The sequence below is a fragment of the Lissotriton vulgaris genome, chromosome 10 (genome assembly GCF_964263255.1).
Source record: "Lissotriton vulgaris chromosome 10, aLisVul1.2, whole genome shotgun sequence".
In the NCBI taxonomy this organism is placed as follows: domain Eukaryota; kingdom Metazoa; phylum Chordata; class Amphibia; order Caudata; family Salamandridae; genus Lissotriton; species Lissotriton vulgaris.
In genome coordinates, this window is record NC_141698.1 from 639,629,052 (window position 1) to 639,652,159 (window position 23,108).

The 23,108-nt window shown below is 40.5% G+C and overlaps 1 protein-coding gene across 2 annotated transcripts in view; it reads right to left on the reverse strand.

The window, feature by feature from the left end:
* Window positions 1–23,108, reverse strand: part of PAXIP1 (PAX interacting protein 1) — a 192,106-nt gene that overhangs the window by 140,284 nt on the left and 28,714 nt on the right. For both annotated transcript variants that reach the window (XM_086941477.1, XM_086941478.1), the window contains exons 2-7: window positions 20,175–20,309; window positions 18,953–18,996; window positions 16,483–16,546; window positions 12,320–12,433; window positions 10,691–11,341; window positions 540–1,335 (exon numbers count right to left, since the gene is read on the reverse strand). In XM_086941477.1, coding sequence (XP_086797603.1) covers window positions 540–1,335; window positions 10,691–11,341; window positions 12,320–12,433; window positions 16,483–16,546; window positions 18,953–18,996; window positions 20,175–20,309 — 1,804 coding nt within the window. The remainder of the gene's footprint in view (window positions 1–539; window positions 1,336–10,690; window positions 11,342–12,319; window positions 12,434–16,482; window positions 16,547–18,952; window positions 18,997–20,174; window positions 20,310–23,108) is intronic.

Consider the following 23,108-nt stretch of genomic DNA (forward strand, 5'->3'; position numbering starts at 1 on the left):
TTGTGAACTGCAAAACAATGCACAGAAAAATATAAAAAGCAAGCTTTTATCAAGCAAATGTACACATTTTTAGTTTAGTTCACAAATAAAAATCAACATTTGAACGGAAAGGTTGGCTGTCTTCTAAATTCAAATGAGGCCTCACATCGTCCATACTATATTCAGTTTGATGTACTTGCCCTGCTCCATTTAATCAATCGAAGATACAATCTACATTTTTAAACTTCAATTTCAAATTCCTTCACATTCACAAACCATGATAAAATGTTTAATTTTTGCATTTTGCTTCTTCATTTATATGCAAAATATTTATTTGTTGATACTTCATTTCTAAACAGTCGTTGGACACCTCCGCCCCGCTCCCCCTCCCCCATTGGACTGCCATCCCAGACTTGCTACAATTATTTTTAAATTGCATGGCAACATCCCCTATTAATTTTCAATGGGGCTAACCTACTGATACAATGTTTTTAGAATCCAGCAACTGGGTACTCTGGTTTTGCCAGGACCAAGCACAATATTAATTTAAGTAAACTTACTCTCTACACCAGGTTCATGACCAAATAGTTGATTGGATTGTGGCTGTTGAGGCTGTTGCAGCTGTTGTGCAGCAACTTTATGTAGCACTTGCGGTGGTGGTTGACGTGGAGGTGTCTGGTTCTGCAACTGCTGCTGCTGCTGTTGTTGTTGTTGTTGCTGATGCTGCTGGTGCAATCTTTGTAAATGTTGTTGCTGTAACTGATGCTGCTGCTGTTGCATCTGTTGTTGATGAAGTTGCTGCTGCAGGTTCTGTTGCTGCACTTTTTGGAGCTGTTGTTGCTGCAGCTGCTGTTGCTGCAGCTGGTGAATCTGGTGTTGCAAGGCATGTTGCTGCTGGAACTGTTGAAGCTGCTGCTGCTGTTGTTGCTGCGGTTGCTGCTGCTGTGGAGGCGGACGGTGCAACTGTTGCTGAGGGTGCAACTGCTGTGAAAACTGCAGCTGCTGTTGTGGAAACTGGTGTTGCTGATGAACTTGCTGTTGCTGTGGTTGCTGTTGCTGTGGTTGCTGCTGCTGTTGTTGTTGTTGTGGAAACTGATGGGGTTGTTGATGTTGGAATGTTTGTTGGGTTATCTGTTGCTGCTGAAGCTGCATTAGCTGCTGTGGCTGAAGCTGTAAAACAGGACCATGCTGCTGTGGTGGTTGTTGCTGTGGCGGGGTTTGATGAGACTGTGGTAATAAATGTGGCTCTGGTGTTAACTGTTTTACTTGGCTGAACAGCATTCTATTTGGATGTCCTTGCTGACTAGGATTTACTTGTTCCAAGTTTTTTGTTGAAGCTGAAAGGGACTGCAAAATCTACGAGGGAAAATATAAGCAAAAGAGCAGATAATTCAACAGGAACAGTACAGTACACACAATGAAAAATAAAATAACAATGTGTGGGGGGGGAGGGGAGATTTGACGGACAACACAAAGTAGTTTATTAGCACTACACCAATTATTGTAAGCCTTCCTTTATTTTTCTTTATGGTACCTTTCCGTCATCTTATGCCATTGTGCTTAGTGGCCAATGCAATCAACCATCTGTTGCTTACTGAAAGATTGTGAGTGCTTACTGATTACCCTAAGAGGTTGGCTGATCAAACAAATGTTCTAGTGCAGACAAAGGAGACTTTGGAATTTTCAACAGGTTACTTACAAGATACTACACAAAAACACGAAGGCGGTGAAAGGGCAGAAGAAAAGGTATTGAGTCCAGCTGTTTCCAGTGGACTGGGCTGTGTGCGGAGTGGAGGTCTTGCTTGGAAACTAAACTCGGGAGTCGGATGAAAGCTTGGTGTCTTGGCAGAGGGGTTGGTATTGAACACAGACCATGCTTACTCACCAAATGATAAAAGCTCTTTAGTTTGTTCAATAGTTCAAGTGTTTTCAGCTAAGAGGTACTGCAGAAACTAGCAGGTCCTTCGGCAGTTAGCAAGCAGTCACTTTCTAATGAAGAGAATCTACCTTGCTATGAGGTGCTGGCTTTCACCACCTGAGAGCTAGCACCAGTGCATCAAGCTAGTTCACATTGGACATGGGACACCCAATGCATAGTTATCCTCCTGAATTTCCATTTTGGAGAACACACTCCTGGAAAGGGTTGTGCAGTTTACCTCTGGAAGGACTATGGGCTCAGTGTCTACCAATCAAGCATGCAAAAAATTGACTAATATTAGAACAAGAGAGAAATTAGAGTACAGTGGCTTTAACCATCATCTGTAACTTTTGAAATTCCAACAACACTCCTACGAGAAAGACTCATTATCGCTAATTAATGCACTAAATGACTGAAATTACTAACAGTTGCATTCGGCGAAACACAGGTTCCAAACTAAATAAGCAGCATATTCTAGCATGCAGTTTAGAGAAACGGGCAATAGCAAATCAGTGGTTACATCAGCTTTAGAAGAACAAATTACACACACTGTTCTCTGGTTCGCACATTATGCATTCCTTGGTCGTTTTCTTTACATCTTCGCTTTTCTTTACGAGTCAAGTCTCTAGTACGTATCACGTGGCATGCAGGGAAGCATGCACTGCGGCACCTCACTTGTAAAACTTCGCTTTGAGAATTTGATGGATTGGCACTGTAGTGCAGAACCACCAGTCATTATATGTCATTTTTCGGAGTCTACTGGAGGATGACGCAGATTAAGAGCCTCCGGATTAGCGACATAGATCGAACTAGCCTTACTTTAACTATGACAGTAATACAGAGATGATGCAGGTACAGTTCAGAAGTATTTAATGAGTCAAAGATACATATGCTGTGGAATACAATTGCGTGCACAGCAGGGAAGGAGGCTTGAAACATACACTACACCACACCACATTTAACAGAACAGCATGTTGCATTTGGTACAATGGACTTTCCTTCCTTGTTGAGAAAGGTAAACGATTCATCAAGTATAGGCTGAATCAATATTTTCCAATAACATATAAAAGTTTCTCACACACACACAGATGGAAATGTGTAGACCAGGTCTAAGTTGGGTATGGGATGCACATGCAGTGGCAACCATATGTTGGGATTGGACTCTTGCATGTCTCCCGATTCGACTCTAGCTTTCTGTGATGTGAGAAAGTTTCCATTAGTTTTTTGGTACTTCATAATCTTTGAGAAACATCACAAGATTTAAAACAAATAGCAGGAGAAATAGTCTGCTAAATTAGGTTCAGGAGATCAACTATGGAAAACAAAAACTAATTTTTGCGGAAGTCTGTACAATCCTAACGTCTTTAGTAGACTAAACTACAATTCCTCTTCACAGTAATCGCCTAGAGATGGATTTTGGAAATGCGCCAACTAGCAAAATCTGATCCAGCACCTCTTAAGTTAAATACCATTGTCTGCTCAGGAATGTTGTTGTCTGGTTCGTTTTGCCCACAAGATGAGCTGCTGACAGACCAATTCCTTATTTAAAGGTCCCCAGCAATAACGCTTCTAGCCACCTGTCAATGGAGAAATGCACCAACTCCTCAGACCCCAATTGCTGGTAACATTGCATTAAGAGGAATGCAGTACTGCAATTAGTCATCTTTCTCAGTAATTTCTGAGTTCTCACTTAAATGCAGGTTAAAGCCGTGGGAAAATATAAAAAGTAATCAGACCTAGCAGATATGAAGCTGCACCTCATAGATAAAAGCGAATAGGATCATAACATTTCTAGGGTTGCTTCTTTCCCGTTCATAGGGGACCGACCTTGCCTGGCAGCTCAGGCTGTCCAGTTACTATTGGAGCAGGGAAAATGCAGGAGAAGGTGCTGATCATATAGAATGGCACAGTAGGCAAAAGAACCATCACGAGGAACATGACCAGAACTAATTACTAGGATCAGAGATCAATACAAACATTTGACCATCGCCTTTTTGTTTTTCTCAGTAGAAGTAAGATCAGTGATAACATTACCGCCCGCCATTCCAGCAGACACGAAGACAGCACTCTACCTGGAATGTTTAAGGATGGCTGATCTAAGGGCAATTCCAAGCACTGAAGGGATGTATTCACTAGTCATTAAAGTGATGAATGGTTAATGGGCTTAAAAGTACCCCCCAATGACCAGACTGGGACAGATTTAATTGTGCACCACAGCAGAGACATCGAGATTGTACTGAGAAGAATGTGGTTTTCCAAGTGACCCTACAGTGGATTTCATGGTCATTTCAGTAACCACTGAGGAAGAATCATGTGAAGCTGTGTTTACAGAACCAGATAAACGCAAGAAAGCGTCAGACTTGAACCTATAAAAGGACTATCGATGATCATCGATTCTCCATACATACATCAAAAGACTGGTGGGAAAATGACCATCAAATGAATAAACAGATGAGGATTGGAAGAAATCAATAAGCTACATTTTAAGGATTAAAGGGAAGCAAGATTAGAGTTAGTCACCACAACATTAGAAACAGCTCACATATATATCTATGGTCAAGATGCCAAACACAGAACTGTGATAGAGTGGACAAAATATGGGAACGTGTTAGACTCGAACAATACTAGCCTAGTGTATAGGACTTAAAACGACTAGGTGGGAATCTGAGCCATTTACAATATAAATTACATTATGAGGCGACATCACCATGCTCTCTACAATCACATACAAACGCCAAATATTGCTTGTGACGTCACTGGCAAAAAATAAAATACAGAGGAACTGGAAAACACAGGGTACCAGCAAAGGAACTCCTGGCTATAATGGTCTTTAGGACGAGTCATGAGAAAACAATATAGAAGATAAATGATCAATCAATTACATTTGTGAACATTTGGGGGGGGGTGGGTCTTGAATGAGTAAAAAGTTAATCAGGATGAAGCATAGTGAAGAAAAGCGATTATTCAGTAATGACTGATACTGGGTGGGGAAAAGACTAATATTAAGACTGGTTTACATTGTTCACATTTCCTATATATAGAGACGCCAAGATGTGATAAGTATTGTTGACACCATGTATTAATAGCAGTAAACGGATGGTGCTCAACGTATATTGTTAACAGGTAAATATCCAAACTGAATTAAAAAAATTGTTTAAAGCCCATCGGATCCAGCTGCCTCAAAACAGTTTGCACATTTTCATGTGAGAAAACCTTGCAATCATCTCTTGGATGTGGGTGGTCTGGGGGATATATATATATATATATATATATATATATATATATATATATATATATATATATATATATACATATATATACATATATACTACTATTATAAAGGAAGAACTTTGAACCTTTGAGGCGGGTAAACTCGGGAACCACAGCGCCAATCCACTCACCCGATACATCGTTGTAATCGTCAGGGTGTGCAGATGGACATAGGCTATATAAAGTTAAAAAATATAAGTTATTTAAAAAATTTAGCAGAAAAAAAAGTAGTCCCATGGAAGAAGCGCCGGCCGCGACCTGCGTGCTGACGTCAGGAGCGCGGGGAGGAGCGGCGTCCAGGAGCGCGAGGAGGAGCAGCAGACATGGCGTGGGGAGGAGCGGTGAGGGGCAGCCGACTGGCGGAGAGGAAGGGCGAAGCAGTGAACTGAGGAGCGCGGGGGAGGAGCGGCGGCTGAGGTAAGGCTCTGGGGGACCCACGGAAAATGTCGGGGCAGGCGGGGGCCGGGGGCCCTGAACACTTATTTCGGGACGGGCTGCTATGTCGGGGAAGCCTGATTGCTCCCGGACAAGGTCGGGGCGGGATGTATGGATGTATATATGTATATGTATATATATATATATATATATATATATATATATATATATATATATATATATATATATATATATATATATATATATATATATATATATATATGTATATGTATATGTATATGTATATATATATATATATATATATATATATATATATATATATATATATATATATATATATATATATATATATATATATATATATATATATATATATATATATATATATATATATATATATATATATATATATATATATATATATATATATATATATATATATATATATATATATATATATATATATATATATATATATATATATATATATATATATATATATATATATATATCCTCTACTCCTCCTTCTCCAGAGAAAGACTGCCACCTTCCAAACCAGCGGGCGTCTCGTCTCGTACGGGATCTCCGGAGCTAATCCCGACAACACTTGACCTCCAAGGCAGAAAAGACCACCAGGACGAGACTCGTGCAGACCAAAAGTGTATTTATTAGTCGCCCTCGGACGCGTTTCGCCTGACCAGCAGGCTTGTTCACCGATATATATATCCTACAACTGGTCAAAATGTATGCAGGGAAAAGCTATATTTCTTTGATTTAACATAGATGGCAAGACTGTTAAGGAGGGGTGGTAATGCAGTCACTATTGTGGAGCTTGCAAGAAACTTCACTTTAGAAGCCAGTCATTTAAGCACAGATAAATATGGATGCACTCGCAGCACCACCGTCTTACTATAGTCTCTTGCAGAGGAAACTATCCCAAAAATGTTAATTCAATATTTACTATTTCAATTGTGACTCTTCAACACAATGTGGAAAGATCTGTATGTGATAATAGGAGTCCTTCAGATTCAGTGAGAATAGACATTCCTAAAACTGAACGGCTGAGAGGATCTATACTGAAAGATTACTACTTCAAACCTTTCCTTTTTCCAGAACTGTTTATAAGTGACCACTGTCTGCTTGGTCTCACACATTTTTGGGGATTCACCTGCTGATGATCTTGAACTCTAGCACTAGGATACTGCTATTCAGTGCCTAGAGTATGTGTTCTGACCCCATAAAACATGTCGAAATCGGCTTAAAACGGTTAGTCATAGATAACTTTTCTACACGGCCAGAAATACACATATGGCAGTTATTGCAGAAATACACCTATGGCATGGAAAGGCAACTGCCAATTACTAATTGCAGGACCTATTGCACCATTTAGTACAGTGGGAGTGAAAACATTTTATGGCAACCCTGTGTAGTCAACCGCCGCATCCTCGCCCTGCTTCCCTGACTTGTAAAAACAATCATCAAGATGGGTATGAAAACCAGATTTAAATATTAAGTTGGTCATCCCTACTATTACTATACTAATATTTAAAAAGAGGGACGTTGGTGACATTAGAAATGGCACGCACCCTCCGTGATCATGCTCAAAATGACATTGCTACTGGTCAGGGTGTAGCTGGCACATAGATAAAAGTATATGATCTACACTTACTTTTTCTATCATTTCTGACCTGTTCCAGCTACACACTCAGTTCAAAAATTTATTTTTACTTCTCAACCTGCACTTGGCCTCGGATTAGGTGTGAAAGAGGTATGACGATTGCTCCCAGAGTAAAGACAATGGTCTTGAAGTGGAGAGATATTTTGTTCCCCAGTGCAGAAAGGGAAGATGCGGTGGGCCTAAGAATTTAATTTAATGCAAAGGGGCTTGCCAAGTCACAAGTAAATGTTCAGTGACGCATGGAAAGGGCAACATTTTTGGCCACCTAGTCAGGTTTTCATCAAACCCGATAGGAAGAAAGCCACTCCAGAACTGGTTTTGAGTCACAAAAGAGGAACGACCAGCTCCTTACACTGGCCACACCCCTGAGTGGGTACACAGGATCTGCACAAGGGGAGAATGGTTTCCCCATCTTGAATTTTAATAGTGAGGAGCACTGTGGGATTATATCCAGTAAGACAAACGGGAAATACTGAAAAAAGTGACTAGGGTTGCCCCTGGGAACATTTACCCACACTGATTAGGGAGTACCCAGGAGTTACCCCTACCCAACAGCTGGTGCCATGCGTAAATATGGCATCCCCGGGAACCCTTCTCAGAACACTTACGGGACCAACAGAAGTTAGAAGCAGAACTAAGCCTACTGACTGAGACCAGAGAGTAGCCCTGCTCCCTTGTGTACACAGGACACAGAATTGGACTTCAATGGTCAGTTGGCTGACCTCCTGTGTGGCCACAGGGGCACAAGCTATAAAAGTGCTTTTCCTAGAAATGCCCAGCTGACTAGTGGCAGCCTAATGCCACGGGTCTCTCAAGTGCCATGACCTGAGGCCTTAGAAGTGTACTCATGTGGTTGTTTGGGCACCAGAATAAAGTTTGGAAACGTCTGAAAACTTTTCAAGAGCTGCAAGGCAGTCTGAAGCAAAAAGTATTAGAGTGGCAGTTCCATGGCATCGGATTGAATTCCAGCACCTCCCAAAAAAATGACTTGAGACCCATTCTGCATTGGCACTTTTATCTGGTTTTCAGTTCCACAGTGGTTGCTACAAAATCAGCGGTAACCCGATCAGGGAGATTGTTTTTAACTAGAAATGCCCAAATCTATTTATATGTTGAGACAGTGACCTTTTGAATACCAGAATTTTATTAGGACCAGTCCACATGTGCATCTGTTCAGGATTCTATCAAAGTTGGCCTCAAATCTTCTCTAGTTCTCGGGCTATCGCTTTCATAGACCAACATAGGCGCTTTGTGCTTTTTGGGGCTATTTTTACTTACTCTTCTCATAAAACTTTTCTCTTCATTTTAAAATTGGTTGTGGATTTTCAATATGTTTTTGTGACTTTCTACACTGTATGTATGCACAGCTTAAAAACTTTACATATTTCTTGTGATTTAAGCCGAACTTCCTCTGTGTCACATTACCAGGGTTTGAGCACAGGTTTAGTTTATTTAGCTTGTGTGCTATCTTTCAGGTGATGGCCTTCTTCGAGTTGGATACTTGTCCACTCCAAATAATTATCAGTTTTCCTGCAAGAACCTTTTGAGAAATTTGAGATCCAGAATCAATCTCAGGCCTCATTCTTTTATTTTTTATTTTAAGGATTGGGTTTTAACAGAATATCTGACAAACAGATCTGTGACTAACAATATACGAAGAGAGAGCTTTGGCTGCACATCTTTCAACCACCAGCTTTCTTGGACCATCCTGTTACAGCCAATAGCTGGAGTCTCTGTTCCAGCCAATTGTGGTAAAAGGCTAGTCAAAGTAAAGTATTAGTCTCTCACCTAAAGCTATTGGCTGTTTGGTTGTGTCCTGCCCCGATCATGCCAGTGCTTGCATTGACATGCACAAGAGTCTACTTCACAGTTTAAGCCTCACGGTCTGCTCCTGCCGGCTTCCTCTCAAAGATCTGACTCTAATGTGGTGGCACTGCATGAGTCTCATGGTGCAGGACAAAGTTCAACGAGTCTTATTTGTAGGAATTTAAGAAATGAGGGAGTTGGTTGCCAGCCTTTGTCCTTGAGAGTACAGTGGATACTGCTGCTGCAAACTGGCCTGCACCTGCTAGTGTTTGAAATGAAGGGTACAACCATGGAAACTGCAGCACTGTTTATGAGGGGAATCTAGCCATAGAGGAGAGGCCTAGAGCTTTAACTGTAGACTTACTCTGTTTTACACACTCCAATAAATCATAAGCTTTTAAACTTTGTTGCTGAAAAGATGATAACCATCATAAGGCATGTCCAGCAACTGTACTTGGACATTCCTAGAAATAAACATTGTTCTTATTCATGAAGGAAGATTGAAAACCAAGGAAGACCTCAAGGGTTGGGACAAAATCCACCATGATAAGCTCAGTTTACATGAGTTGCTTTACAGCGTCCATCCCATCATGACATAAATCCATAAGACTGTGCATGGACTCTAGTAAGCTTGGCACCAGCAGTATTGCAATTTCTCACTAAGCATGGGAATATCTTGCGAGGAAGCAGACTAGGTTTGTGGACTTAAGCCAAGGCTCTCAGAGGCAAAAACCTTCCTTCTAAGCTGGTGCAAACATTTAGGTCTGATTCACAAACTGCACTTTTTTTGTAAGTTTAGTACTTTTTGTATTCACAAACTGCACTTTAAGTGTGTACGCTCTGTACATAGCCAGAATTGATGAACATGTCGGGCAGATGTGAACACTTTGGAGGTTATCCCTGAATGCACCATGAACGTAAAGTAGCTACAAAGGTCCCTAAGCCAATCTGGGTGAACGGCATATTTCAATATTTTGATGTTCATTCCCTACTTAAATGGAAGCACTAGAGAATACCATGGGACAAAGCGTAAGTTCCAAATTTAAATGGGTGTAGGTAGAACACAAAAGCATGTTCCATCAGACAGTCAGTTTCACAGTCATCTTTCACTATCCAAAATAACTACTGACCCTCTCACTGAGTAAGAACTATTACGCAGTCTTATGGTACCATGCACACAGCCTATACTAAAGGCCTTCACCAATTGACAGTCTACAACAGAAGAACCAATCAGGTTTGACATAGGGCCCTGTTTGGCCCAGCTGGGTAGCATTCTTGATTTATCAAACTAGTTCTAAAATAATTAAATTCAGTGGAAGAGTCGAGCAAGATGTTGAAGTGTTTCTACATATGGCCTAATATTTCAACCATCTACTCAAACAAATTTCAGTTTGTGAAGTAAGCAAAGAAATATGCTGTGAACCCCAACATTAGTAGCTCCATACACTCCGTGCAGTGCAAAAAAAAAGGGGCAAAACTATGCAAATACATTAGTCAAATGAAATGTAGGCTAAACACCGCAACATTTACACGTGCATATTCCTACCTCAAGTTGAATGCAAAAAGAAATCCCTAAACATCAAAAATTATGAAACACTCACTGAAAACTTGCCACGGTGCTGGAAGTTATAGCGCGGACTTACATGAGCAACATTTGATGGGCGATTTATCTGCTGAATATCAGCACTATTTGTAATGTTCCGAAGCGTCCTTGCTGCTGGGCTCCAGGCTGGCATTTCCGGGTGCTCAGTATTTTGGGCATTTTGCCCAGAAGGCGCTAAATTACCTCGAACTTCTGGAGGTAAAATATTGCCGGGCACTGGTGGCACATTGGCGCACAAGTTAATTAGTCCGGAGTCCTTGCCCTGGGGCAGCCGGCGCTTGGCTGGGGCAGTTTGAGGAATTTCAGCTGGGGTCCAATTCAAGTTTCTCTCCTGCTTTTCAGGGGAAGAGTCTGAGGAATCGTCAAACATTAATTCTCCTTTTGTTTTCTCAGCACTATCGCGTTTTGGTGACGAGTCCTGGTCACCCACAGGTGAGCCTTCTCGAGAAGAGAATGGACTGGATCTAGAGGAATATTTTTCATCACCACTTGCGTCATTTTCAGAATATTGCTCTTCATTATCCACTTCATCATCTTCCTCTTCTTCCTCCTCCTCCGTATCTTCATAAATGATGAGACGGGGGTGATAAGAAGCTTCATCTTTTCTTGCTTTATCCGAAATGGAATCCAATATCCATTCTTGAGTCACCGTTTTAATACTCTCCCTTTCTGAAGCACATATATATTTTTCCTGGAAACAGAAAAAATACAATTACAATCCAACCCGACAGGGCACCGTACAATAAAACCACAGCATATCAACAGTGCTATTACATGGACAGAGATGCTGGACCTGGATTTAAAAATAAGGTCAGGTGAAGCTTTAGGTGACTACATAATGGATGACTAAGTACCTGCCACATTCAGTGCACAGAAGGGGCATAAGGGTCCCCCCTTCTAAGATCCATGAAACTGGTCCAAATAGCAAGGTCTCATTACCATGCCATCTAAACGACAAAGACTTAACTGCATGGTATTAAACAAGGTGACTTTTCTATATTTTGTACGTTAAAAAAAAAAGTCTCGGTACAATGCTTTAAGGACCTGTACATGGGTAGGACTATTAAGTGTTTAAGACCCCCAATAAATACCCCACGATGGAGAAGGACAGGTTACACACTATTGTGGCTCTGGTTCCGATAGTGAAAAAGACCAGTCTTCTCTCCCACCTTTTTAAGGGCATTGGTTAGTTCTCAGTACAGGGAGTGATTAGAACGCATGCTAAAGCACACAGGAAGCTCATGTGCAGGGCAAGGCCAGCTGACCCCCCTCCTCAGCCAAATATCCAGCACCCACCAGTCAATAGTTGAATCCTATCAGTTCATTCAAGAGAGCAGGAAGGGTTAAGGAGGTATATAAAGACTTAATATATAATTAGGAGAACAGGTGTGATTATGTGGAGTAACTTGGGCTAATTTGTACACCCTCTGGCTCATGTTACTTTCATTTCTAAGTGTTGGAAGGTAACTAAACTCCTAGAGGATAACACATTTCTAAGTGTAGGTACTTTAACTCCTAGAGGATAACACTTGTATTAAAAGAGGTTCGCAAAATGGCCTCTCTCAACACTTGTGTAAGCAGTACTTATGTCATTTCAAAATTTCTAAGAGCAACATTAGATCTCTTAGCTAAAAGCTTTTACTGTATAAAAACAACGCAATTAACATACCCCTTTTGGTTCAGGAACAATAAGATGAGTGCACTTCTTGTTGAGGCTCAACTGACAATTGCCTCCATAAAATGTAATCAAAGCCCAGATTGCGTTGCGGTCCTCAGGCGAAAACTAACAGAAAAAGTACAGACATAGTTTTTGGCTAGGTGAAAATTCAAATATTTAGATACATTTAATGAGAAAAAAAAATGTTCATCTTGAAAACTTGAGAAAATCCTTCATATAAATGGATGCTATGTGATACCCAAGCTTAAGATTTAAAATCGGCATCATTGATCATTTACCCAATTTATTATACAGATAAGGGACACACTCATAATTCCATATGAATTATAGGTCACGGAGCCACTGCTAAATAGGTACTTGGTAAAAACCCCAAAAAAACACACCATCCACTCCCTCGCATGATTAAGTACTGATCACATTTCCATTTTTGGCATTTTGCAGCCACGAGGTTATGGTTAGTGTACAAGTTATCGAGTTAAAAACTAGCATTACTAGTTAAGAAGAGGGAAAGTCAATCACTGCTGTAGACTTGGACCTCCACTTTCTCCATTTCCAAAATAATCAACGGGATGTATGTGGCTGGGGCCAAAATTGTAAGAGAGCAAAAATGTAGCAAGGTTGCAAAATGCAATTACCCACCATTGCCCAACGTTACAACCAATGAATGGCTATACTGTATCTATGGATAAGACATCCACGCTATGAAGGATTTATTAAACTTCATTTAAACTTATTGGATTTCTTGAGTGCATTTGCCAAAGCTTTATACACCAAATTAAAATAGTACAAATTAATATATAAGAAACACTCAAAAGCGAAATTGTAGAGTTTGACAGGCGAGCAAGAACTTACGTTTTAGAAGGGAAGGGATGAATGAAAGCATAGTGAAACATGAAACCAGGCACCAGGATGACAGAGGAAGATGAAATGAAGATGTGAGGATGTAAATAGGTTAAAAGCAAGGCCGTAGACTGCCATATGTGAAGATATGCAAGAAGACGCAAGTTTATGAATACAGTTTTACGTGGTACAGAAGAACCAAAAGAAAAGCATGAAAGCAAAGGGGCAAAAAGAGTAGAAATATGAGCAGGGCGAAGTAAATGGAATAAGTGGCTAGAGGAGCAGAAAATATAGAATTAGGATACAAGGTAAGAGCAATAATCCAGCTAAAAAAAGGAGCAAAATACGGATCTCAGTTGCCTGAAATGTAAGGAAAAGGTAAATTTCTCACTTTATTGAGCTGCAATACTCTGATTTCTCATTTCATTAAAGTAACAAATCCAAAGTTTTAGAAACTGTCAGAGGATGGAGATGATACAGAATGAAATCAACCATTTAGACATCTGATCTAGAACTGGCACTACAGGTTTACACCACTGGTACCTTATGCAGTCTTCCATCTAGTGCATTATACATGGATGGTTTCTTGTAAAGACCCATTGCATTAAAATGCATTCCAAAACTTAACGGGTGAACAAATGAGTAACAGAAGATTGGGAACCTTGTGTTTCCAAGAAATTCTTCCATGTGAAAATAATCTACGAGAGAACCCCAAGAAAGCGCCCTTCAGCTGACAAAACAAAAATACATATTTCATGCATTCTCTGTTCACATGTGCGCATTTGTAGGCTTTCCTCAGTTCTTGAATCATGGGACGGTTGAACAAATATTAAGTTCATCTTTATATAGTTGAAATAGGAAACAATCCTACAAACAAGGGAACCTTGAGAACAACCGGGTCTTCGTCATAGTTAAACGGCTAGAGCATAAAGTGCCGAAATAACACGCCCTAAAATGAGTTTTCCGCAGCTCAATCAGAGTCTCTAGTAAATTATTTAAAAATAGAAAAATAAATTCCTATCAGGGATTAAATCTCATGGTGAAGCGGAAGCTTTTGAGGCAAGGCTAAAAAGCTAGGACGAACTCCAACTCTTCGTACCACCCTATATACCCAAGAGGCTATGTAAAGTATTTCTGTGATGCAGCTGCAGACATATCGTTTGTAAAAACATAATCTTAATTAACTGCAATTGGTGTTTGTGGTGATTAATGCTTATCACGGTGCTCCACACAGTATTATTTCTTTCATTAGGTAACGAAACGACAAAGACCCAAGGAATGGACCAGTGGATAAAGCAGACTAGCATTATCTGGTTTTCTGAGAGAAGCGATTGACCAAAAGCAGGTGATTTCCACGTTAATTCACATGGACTGGAGGTTTAGTGGCAGGGAATGCTTAGTAAATCCAAAATGTATTATGTTGACGGTTACTCATTTTAAAAATGTGTTTTCATCACCGTAGATGGAGAATGTTTTGGAACTTGCCTGAAGATCTCAAGGTTATATAGTATTCGAGCTTAAGCTTTTCACAGGAATCTCATATTGAGAAAGACGGAAACCAATGTACTGGGCATGCTTATGAAATGCACATTTTGTCACTTTTAGTGTTAAGGTGTGCCTCATATAAGAACTGTAGATAGCAGGGTGGGAGAGGTAGGGATACTTTCCTTGATTAGCCAAGATTTACAGTTGTATTAAGTGATCAAGTGAAACTCAAGACGCCTCTCCAAGGGATTGGAAACGTCTACAGTTTCACTCACATTTTCTGAAAAATAAACACTTCAAAATAAACCTTACATTTCATTCAGTATTCAAAGTCCACAACGTTTCCCCCTGTCTTTGATTAAGTAAGTTAATTATAGTCCAACCTTGTATCAGGCTGCAGTCAGAAAGAAGTCTTACAATTTCAACTTGTTATAAAGTATTCTATCTTGATTTAGCATATTCTTAAATACATAAGTCACAATAGAACGGCCTCGGTGTGCAGCTTCAAGAGAATTACATTGTGTGGTTTCAAAGGCCAATTTCGTATATGCTAATCAAGACTTTTCTGGAATGTGTGATTCAAGTTCCATCAAGAAATGTAAGTTGGCCTAGGGGCAACTAAAGAGAAATGGGTAAACTAAAACCAACTTTGATGAGTCTGAAAGAAGTCGCAAGGCATACACAAATTATGTGGCAAGGGTTTATGACAACAGATTCTACAATGAAATCTTTTTTCTTTTTTTAAAATTGCAGATTATACAACCGACTTCCTACAAACAAACAAACTTGAAAAAGCAATATACACACCTGCAAACCTCAAAAATAATTTCAGTGTGTGAAGAGAGGGTCGAGATTTGGGAACGGCATGGCTTTGTGTCCTGGGTCTGAACTTAGGTGGTGAAGTGAGCTAAAGAATGGTGATGGATTCAACCCAGATCTGTGACTGGGGGTGAGTGTCTGAAAAGTGTCAGCGCTCGGTCCATCATCTCTTTGTGTTTGCTTTGTTCGCCCTAAGTTGGCAGGGTATGCCCAGACGTGGGTCCCTTGCTCACTTTGCCATTGGATTCAAGCTAGCCTCCTGGGTCTGAACTGAGGTGGTGAGGTGAGCTAAAGAATGATGATGGATTCAACCCAGATCTGTGACTGGGGGTGAGTGTCTGAAAAGTGTCAGCGCTCCGTCCATCATCTTTGTGATTGCTTTGTGTCAAGCACAGCCTGAAGCACTTTGCCTCAACCCGCCTCCCCTATAAACAGAAAAAGACGCGTTGATGCGGACGCCAATGGCCTGGGGAGGTTTCACACCCTGGAATGAACGTTGGTTACATAGAGCCTCCAAATAATTAACTGGATTGCTGCTCTCTGCAGGCTGTGTGATATCGGCCCTCACCACGCAACTGTGTGAAGGAGGTCGCTATGTAACAGAGTGGCTCTGTGAAAGATGGTAAGGCTGAATATAGCCAAACCATACATTTTATACAGTCGACTACTGAACTAAAAAAGAATGAAGATTTATTTTTTTCAATAGTAAAACTGTAATCTTTCTGCAGCTGTCCTACAGAGGAAGATATACTCTCATCAGTCATCACTACTCAAAAATGGATACCATAAACGTACTGGACGTGAGAGCAATTTCAAATAGCAGCAAAATGGGTAAGAATAAAAAGTCTAATCCCTAGCATAAAGATAAAGAAGTCCATATCAGACTGGAAGGCGCAACATACTGTGGAGAACAACAAACATTTCCTCATATCACACTAACAAGCAGCTTAATCTTCAAAAATTAGCTTCACCAGTAACGTGTTAAAACACACAAAAACACAGATTCTTACCTGAGAAAGGCAGGCTGTGACTCCAAAAAAGATCTGCCCAGATTCTGGAGAGAAGCCAGTCTCCCTTGATAACACAGGTTAAGGTTAAATTAAATGCATACAGCAAAACAAAAAACAAAAAAAAAGTAATCCTTGCAGTAATACGGCTTCTCTTACGGCAACAATATAATTTACGCCTTACACCCCAGAGTTCTAAGCACAGATGAGAAGGACAGAAAACCCCCATAACAGTCAGACCAACCACCGATATTGTACCACACTGGAGACTAGAACACGTGCAGGTTAATTGGAGGAGATCAGATCAGGAATGGAAGATTCGGCAGCTTATGTGCGTTTATGCTTCTGGAGGTGGGAAGTCACTTAAACGTGTATCCTAGTTTATAACCAGAGTAGTACAAAACATGCATGAGAAAATACTTTCGACTTTGCACATCAGAACCACTTCAAACATGGAAGCAACTCTGCTATTAAGGCACAAGTTCTCTTCAGAGTGATTTCAACTTACTGCACCAATACAGCCCCAACCAAATCCTTTTTTTGGGGTAAAATATTTTTTAAAACAAATACACAACAAAGATGTGATGGCATAAACCATATATGCAGATAAGCAGTGTGTAATATACTATTACCATTGTAAAGGAGGGGAGGAGCATCCCTACCCACTCGAGACTTGGCCTATCCTGTGTCATGTCTCATTCCACACAATCATGAATGGTAATAAATGGCATACTATCCTGCCCCTATGAGTGAGTAGATTACATAGAAAAAAATGAGAGAGAGGGCAAGAGCGCAGGTGCACAAGCAGCGAGAGGGGGATACATTATGCGTGACATAGGCTAATATATGGTGAGCCATGTGGCTAAAAGCTGATTGGTTAGTAAAGGTAATCAGGATCCCAAGATATAGGACTATATAACACAGAATACGCAGTATGTGTTTTTTTATATTACTTGTATATTTTGGGGTACTTGACTTGGAAAAAAATAGTTTTTCAATCAGGGAAATGTTCATTGAAAACACTGAATGAACTATTACAGCCTGCTGCCGAGGACCATACCGGTTGTTAAAGGCCCGGCGAGGGCCTATAAAGAGGGAGAGGACTTTCAACAACCAGTGTAGCCGAGGCAGACGGGCTAGCTGCCTAGAAGAACATTTCTTCCACTACGGGTAGAATGTTCTAAATTTAAAAGGGAAAACCGGAAGACAAACATTGAAATGTTGGAGCTCTGGGCTTATGTCCGCCGTTATAAGCCCAGAGCTACTGCACCTTCTTTAATGGAGCACTCAACATACCAAGGTTCTTATGTACCATTCTGCGATATGGAGTCTGCAGCAAAATTAAGAACAAAGCCTACTTGAATTGTAAGCAATGTAGACTTCAAGAAGGAAACAAGCGCACCCTTGTTATAAGCACAACAAATTATTTTTCCAGTAGGCAGAGTGTTGAAGCTATTCTCATCAATGTTAGGCGAACAATAGGCAGTGAATGGAATTAGAATGTTTGGGTTGTCTACCTTATATGACTATTGTTGCCAAAACAAAGGACTATTGAGATTCAGGACGTGGAGCATTTTCCAATATTATGGATTACTCCCATTTTCCACACGATATTGCATAAATTCACTTTTCTTGTGCATGATTTATATAAAACGAAGGCCCATAATTTGGTCCGCTGTTGTTGCATACTCTCAGTAGCCCTGACAAAGGTAAAGCTCAGTAGTTTAGGGGCTGTGACACAGCGAAAAAACTCATTTCATGGATCCTATGAGTTTTTATACTACTTCACTTTGTGACACAATCTGATCATGAATTTACCAAACAATGCGGTTATAAGGGCTTTTATGACTTATGTAGTGACATATCTTGCACGTGACAGGCATGTCCTATCACAACAGAAGTTGTTTTATCTCTAGGTCAACAGATGTTTTGAAAGCGTGGTAGGGGTTGTCCACATGAAAAATTGTATGTGAGGTTTGCCGACACATACAAAAGGAAAGCGAGATATCAGTTCAATGTATTGTCTTTCAGTATCTGAAGTTATGCCTAAATGTTGCTAGTGCAAGCAAGTTAAACATTCCGTTTCACAGTTCCGGTGACACAATTTGAGCTCATAACACTACGCCCCCATGGAAAGTAACCTTTTGTTGGTGTCTGTACATGTACCTATCTGCAAATGTAAATCCAGAAAAATTGTGCGTTGCAGCCTGTCTGCGCGATTAAAATGAAACAGGCAAATCTACAATAAAATGGCAAATCAAAATTGAAAATAATGGTGGTGCAAGTGATTTTGAAAGCGGAACATTCAGATAGAGTGGCAATCATATTGAACTTGGGTTGGATACAATACTGTTTCATCACCGTGCAGAACACACGGCAAATTCAGTCCCAGAAAATACCTGCAAAACCCTTCTCATTCTGTACAACTCCATTACTAAAGTATTTTACAGTTACAAACAAGGACAAAGGATACGGCAAACGAACTCCACATCGAACCGATAGAATTACCCACGAAGGCTGCAAAAATAATTGTTTATCAAACATGGTGTAAACAAAAAAAGTCAAGAAATAGGCACAGAAAATGAAGCATGATTGACAATAACATTATTAGGCTTCTCACTGAAAAGGTACATTGATCATTAAAAGTACTGTGCATTATAGTTTATGAAGTAAGCAAGCAGTTCCCATTAAGGAATAAATAATATTGGCAGAAAGGAACATAAAATATGCAATATTTCACAATGCTCAAATGCGATTATAACTATGAATTGAAAATATTCAGTTGTGTGTCCAAAGGTTGGATTTAATGTTGAACACTTTTTTGAAACGCCGTCCTTGTTATGTGTCAACCAAATAATGAAATTTAAATGACTTTAATGTTCAATATTAACCAAAAAAGCTTTGAAACACGTCACACATTAAAGCAAACAATATATAATCTACGAGTATTCTTTTTTTAAAACCTTCTTTAAAGCAATCACAAAAACGTCTCTTAAACAACGATCAGGGTCAGTACCGTGCCATGGACTCCTGCACATTGCCAAGAGTTACTACCATTATGTCAGGGCCTACATGTTACCGTAGTATAAGCAGTGGAGTGGGCAAACAGACACCCTAACATACACTCAGCACTCAAGATTATATTTTAAATGTTCTTCCAGGGACCAGCGGACATTCTGGTTCAGGATGTCCACAGACACCTTGATGAGCTACTGTTGCTGCAGGCAAATTGGTGGTTACCAATCAGTGCTCCAGGGAGAAGGCAGGGATGTGCCTGTTAGGCGACCGAGATGGGGATGGGCAGGTGTAAGCGTCTGGCAGTCTGGAGAAGAGGTGAGCATAAGGCAGACAAGTGTGTCCTTAGTTGCTGAGTGGAGCCAAATGGGCTAAGCATTTCTATGGGGCTGGTGGAGTGGGGGGGGTTCTGTGGTACCTCTAAAGCCAGTGGAGGAGTGGATAGGGCTTATCTGATGATGGGGGTTGCCTGGGAGTAGAGGCAGTTGAGTAATGGCTGCATTGCCTGACAGTGGCAAATCTACAGTTCTACCTACACCTTCCCCCTTGGCTCTCATTTTCTGAGATAACAATCTAATGTTTCACATCAAGGACACTGCTATGCCGCACCATTGGGGCAGAACCTTATTAAAGGTTCTAAGTCAAATCATAAATATAAATCCATATCATAATACACTTACTTTTACCACAGGAAGATCAAACACCTCACGAGCTTCTCCAACCTCAGGATTATCCCCATCTTCTGCAATGATATGAGTTGCCAGTGCATTGTAGGAAACCTCCTTAGCTTTTCCGGTTTTCAGCAGCTGAATCACCTAAATAAAAAAATGTTTTAAACATAAATGACCAGCTTATTGTTTGGGAGAAGATGTTAAAACAATAAATTGAATAGCAGTTAGCATAGTGATCATCATGATCACCCTCCAGCGATTCCCGCAACCCTATCACCTTATGAATAGTATGCATGTACTTATTTAATTTTTAAAGCTGAAACTTAATTTGCGAAGCATCTGAGGAAAGTAGGCTAAGGTATATACCAGAGCGGGAACCGCTGGGAAACAAGCAGGTTGGGGGTTCCAAAGTATCCAAAATAATAATATATTTCGTTTTGTGAAGAGGAAAAAAAAAAAGTGAGGTGAGAATAGGAATGGAAACGGGGAGGGCTGCGATAACAGATTTCAGCTGTAGTACAGAAAACCCAAAAGGAAGTGTAACTTGGGAGACTGCACTGGGGGGTGGATAACAGTAAAATAATTAACGCACAGGGTATAGGACTAGTAGGCGAAGAGGTGACTGCACTGCGATGCATATCATTTCAATACTACAGAGACATTTACACCTATTCTCTTTCCCATGTATGGACCAATAAAAGGAATCACAGGATTATCAGTAAACCGATTAGCAATCTTGGAACCAAATTCCAACTGCATATTCGGCAGGAGTTCAAAAAGACGGCGTCCCATAATCACTTTCCCTGCACTTTTGGAGAGTTTTTTTATTCTGCAAGCCGCTGCCGTTATATTCAGCATAACCTAGCGAATGGGATAAACAAGGTAAAACTATCTGAAGGAGAGTATAATGAATCCATCATTATGCATAACAGAATGGACAAATAACACGAACGGAAAAGACTAAAAAAGTCTCTCTAAGTGTAATGGCTGCACAGTCATAACGAAACTTACCACAGTTTATGAGCAGCAATTGTTGCAGATTGTTATATTTTTCTCAAATTTGCTGGTTATTATCTTCACTAAGCCTCGACGTTCCCCATATCCCCATCCAAACAAACCAATATACTCCAGCATATGTTAAGTCTAGGCTTTAAATTTTTATTTTTTTAAATATGGTTTGTATCCAGTGGAGGGGCTAATTAAGACATCAGTTGGGACTACAAAGCCGTACCCAAATAAAACAGTGGTTATTTGCTTCAAATAAAAATTCAAAGTAATTGGCTTTCTACATCTCTTTATGACAAAGGAACGATTGATGGAACCCTGAAGTTATAAGTGGGGTCATCTCAAAACCATAAGCTCCATCCTTACCAAAAAGTGTGCAACAAAATCTAGTGGATAGGTTCAATTGACAACAACGTCCTATGATCATGAAATTTCGAGCCAGAGAGGGATATATCGTTTACCAACTGAAAAATTTACAATGAACAGGAGATTTTAATATTTAAGTCTTGATAAAGATGGTGGAATAAGATAAAGCCTTCGAAACGCATCAACGCTCCTTTTTTGTTGCCATAAACCCAGCTGCACGGACATCGCTCTAGATGTTGATGGGCTACAAGATATCAGGGCGTGTGTGTAAATGATTGTAAACCTGGGGTGTGGCCACTGAAGACAAAGATAACTTATCTCGCTTTTCTTGTTTATTATTTGACTTTAATTGTTATTTATGGAATCCATTTTTTTAAATCTTGGAATATTGTGTCTGATTATTTTTGAATACATATGTTTTTTATCAAGTCTTTCCCTGTTTTTAAAAAAAAAAACTATAATAAATTAACTCAGGAAATTGCAAACACTATTGACTTAGAATGAGTTTTTGTGCCAACATACTGTACCCGCCGGATTGGCGCTGACCTTTATGAATGGTTGTGGTGTGTATGCAGTTGGGTTGGTAACGTGTAATCAGGTGCGTATAACAGTTTTCCCAAAAAAATTAGAGGAAGTTTTCTTTTTAATTTTCAGTTTAACCCTAGTCCTTCGGGTGACCAAGGGTTCCTCTCTTTTCTTGAAAAAATGTTATGGTTTGAACCATGTGGGGGAGAAACATATACGGGTGGAGTGTTGTTTACCGGCATTCATGTGATTGACTAAGCTGTGTCGTCCTACAGAAGAAATAAAAGTTTTGGTTTCAATTATCACATCGACGTGGATCTGTGTGCTTTTTCAACAGTTTCCCCTCGCACAGATATCTGGTTTGGTTCTCAGGCTACATTTGTTATTTCTACAATGCCAAGAGGCCCGCTTTAAAATAAAAAAACAACATAAATCCTCTACCAATCACTCTATCCGTGCTCTCTCATTCTTGCTCATCTTTCTTCCCCTGCTCAGCACACCTCCTAGCCATTCTTCTATCGCCATCTTTCTACTTAAAACACCCACCTTGCTTGATCAGCAACCCCTACCGCACTCCAACTTTTTTAGGTCTCGCGACCTATCGATGTGCGCAAGCGCATCGAGCGGAGCGAGAATTCAAGTGGCGAAAACATTGTGAAACCAAAGGGATTTCAGCCCCGCGGTTTTCATGCAGTTCCCGTGTACATGCACGCGCATCGCATGCAAGCCCAGCCTCTCCCGCCCCCATTGGGCATCAGGCTTCTCCTCCCCTAGCAGCACTCCTCCCACACCAGCAACTCCCCCCTCCCACACCAGCACCTCCCCTCTCTCTCCTCGCAAGCACAGCCTTGCCCTCTCCCACACAAGCACCTCCCCCCTCCCACACCAGCACCTCCCCTCTCTCCACGCAATCACAGCCTTTCTCTAGCAGCACTCCTCCCACACCAGCACCTCCCTCCTCCCACAACGCAATCACAGCCTTGCACTTTCGCTCTCCTCAACCCTTCCACTCTTGGCAGACCGTTCGTTTTCCCTTTTGATCACGTC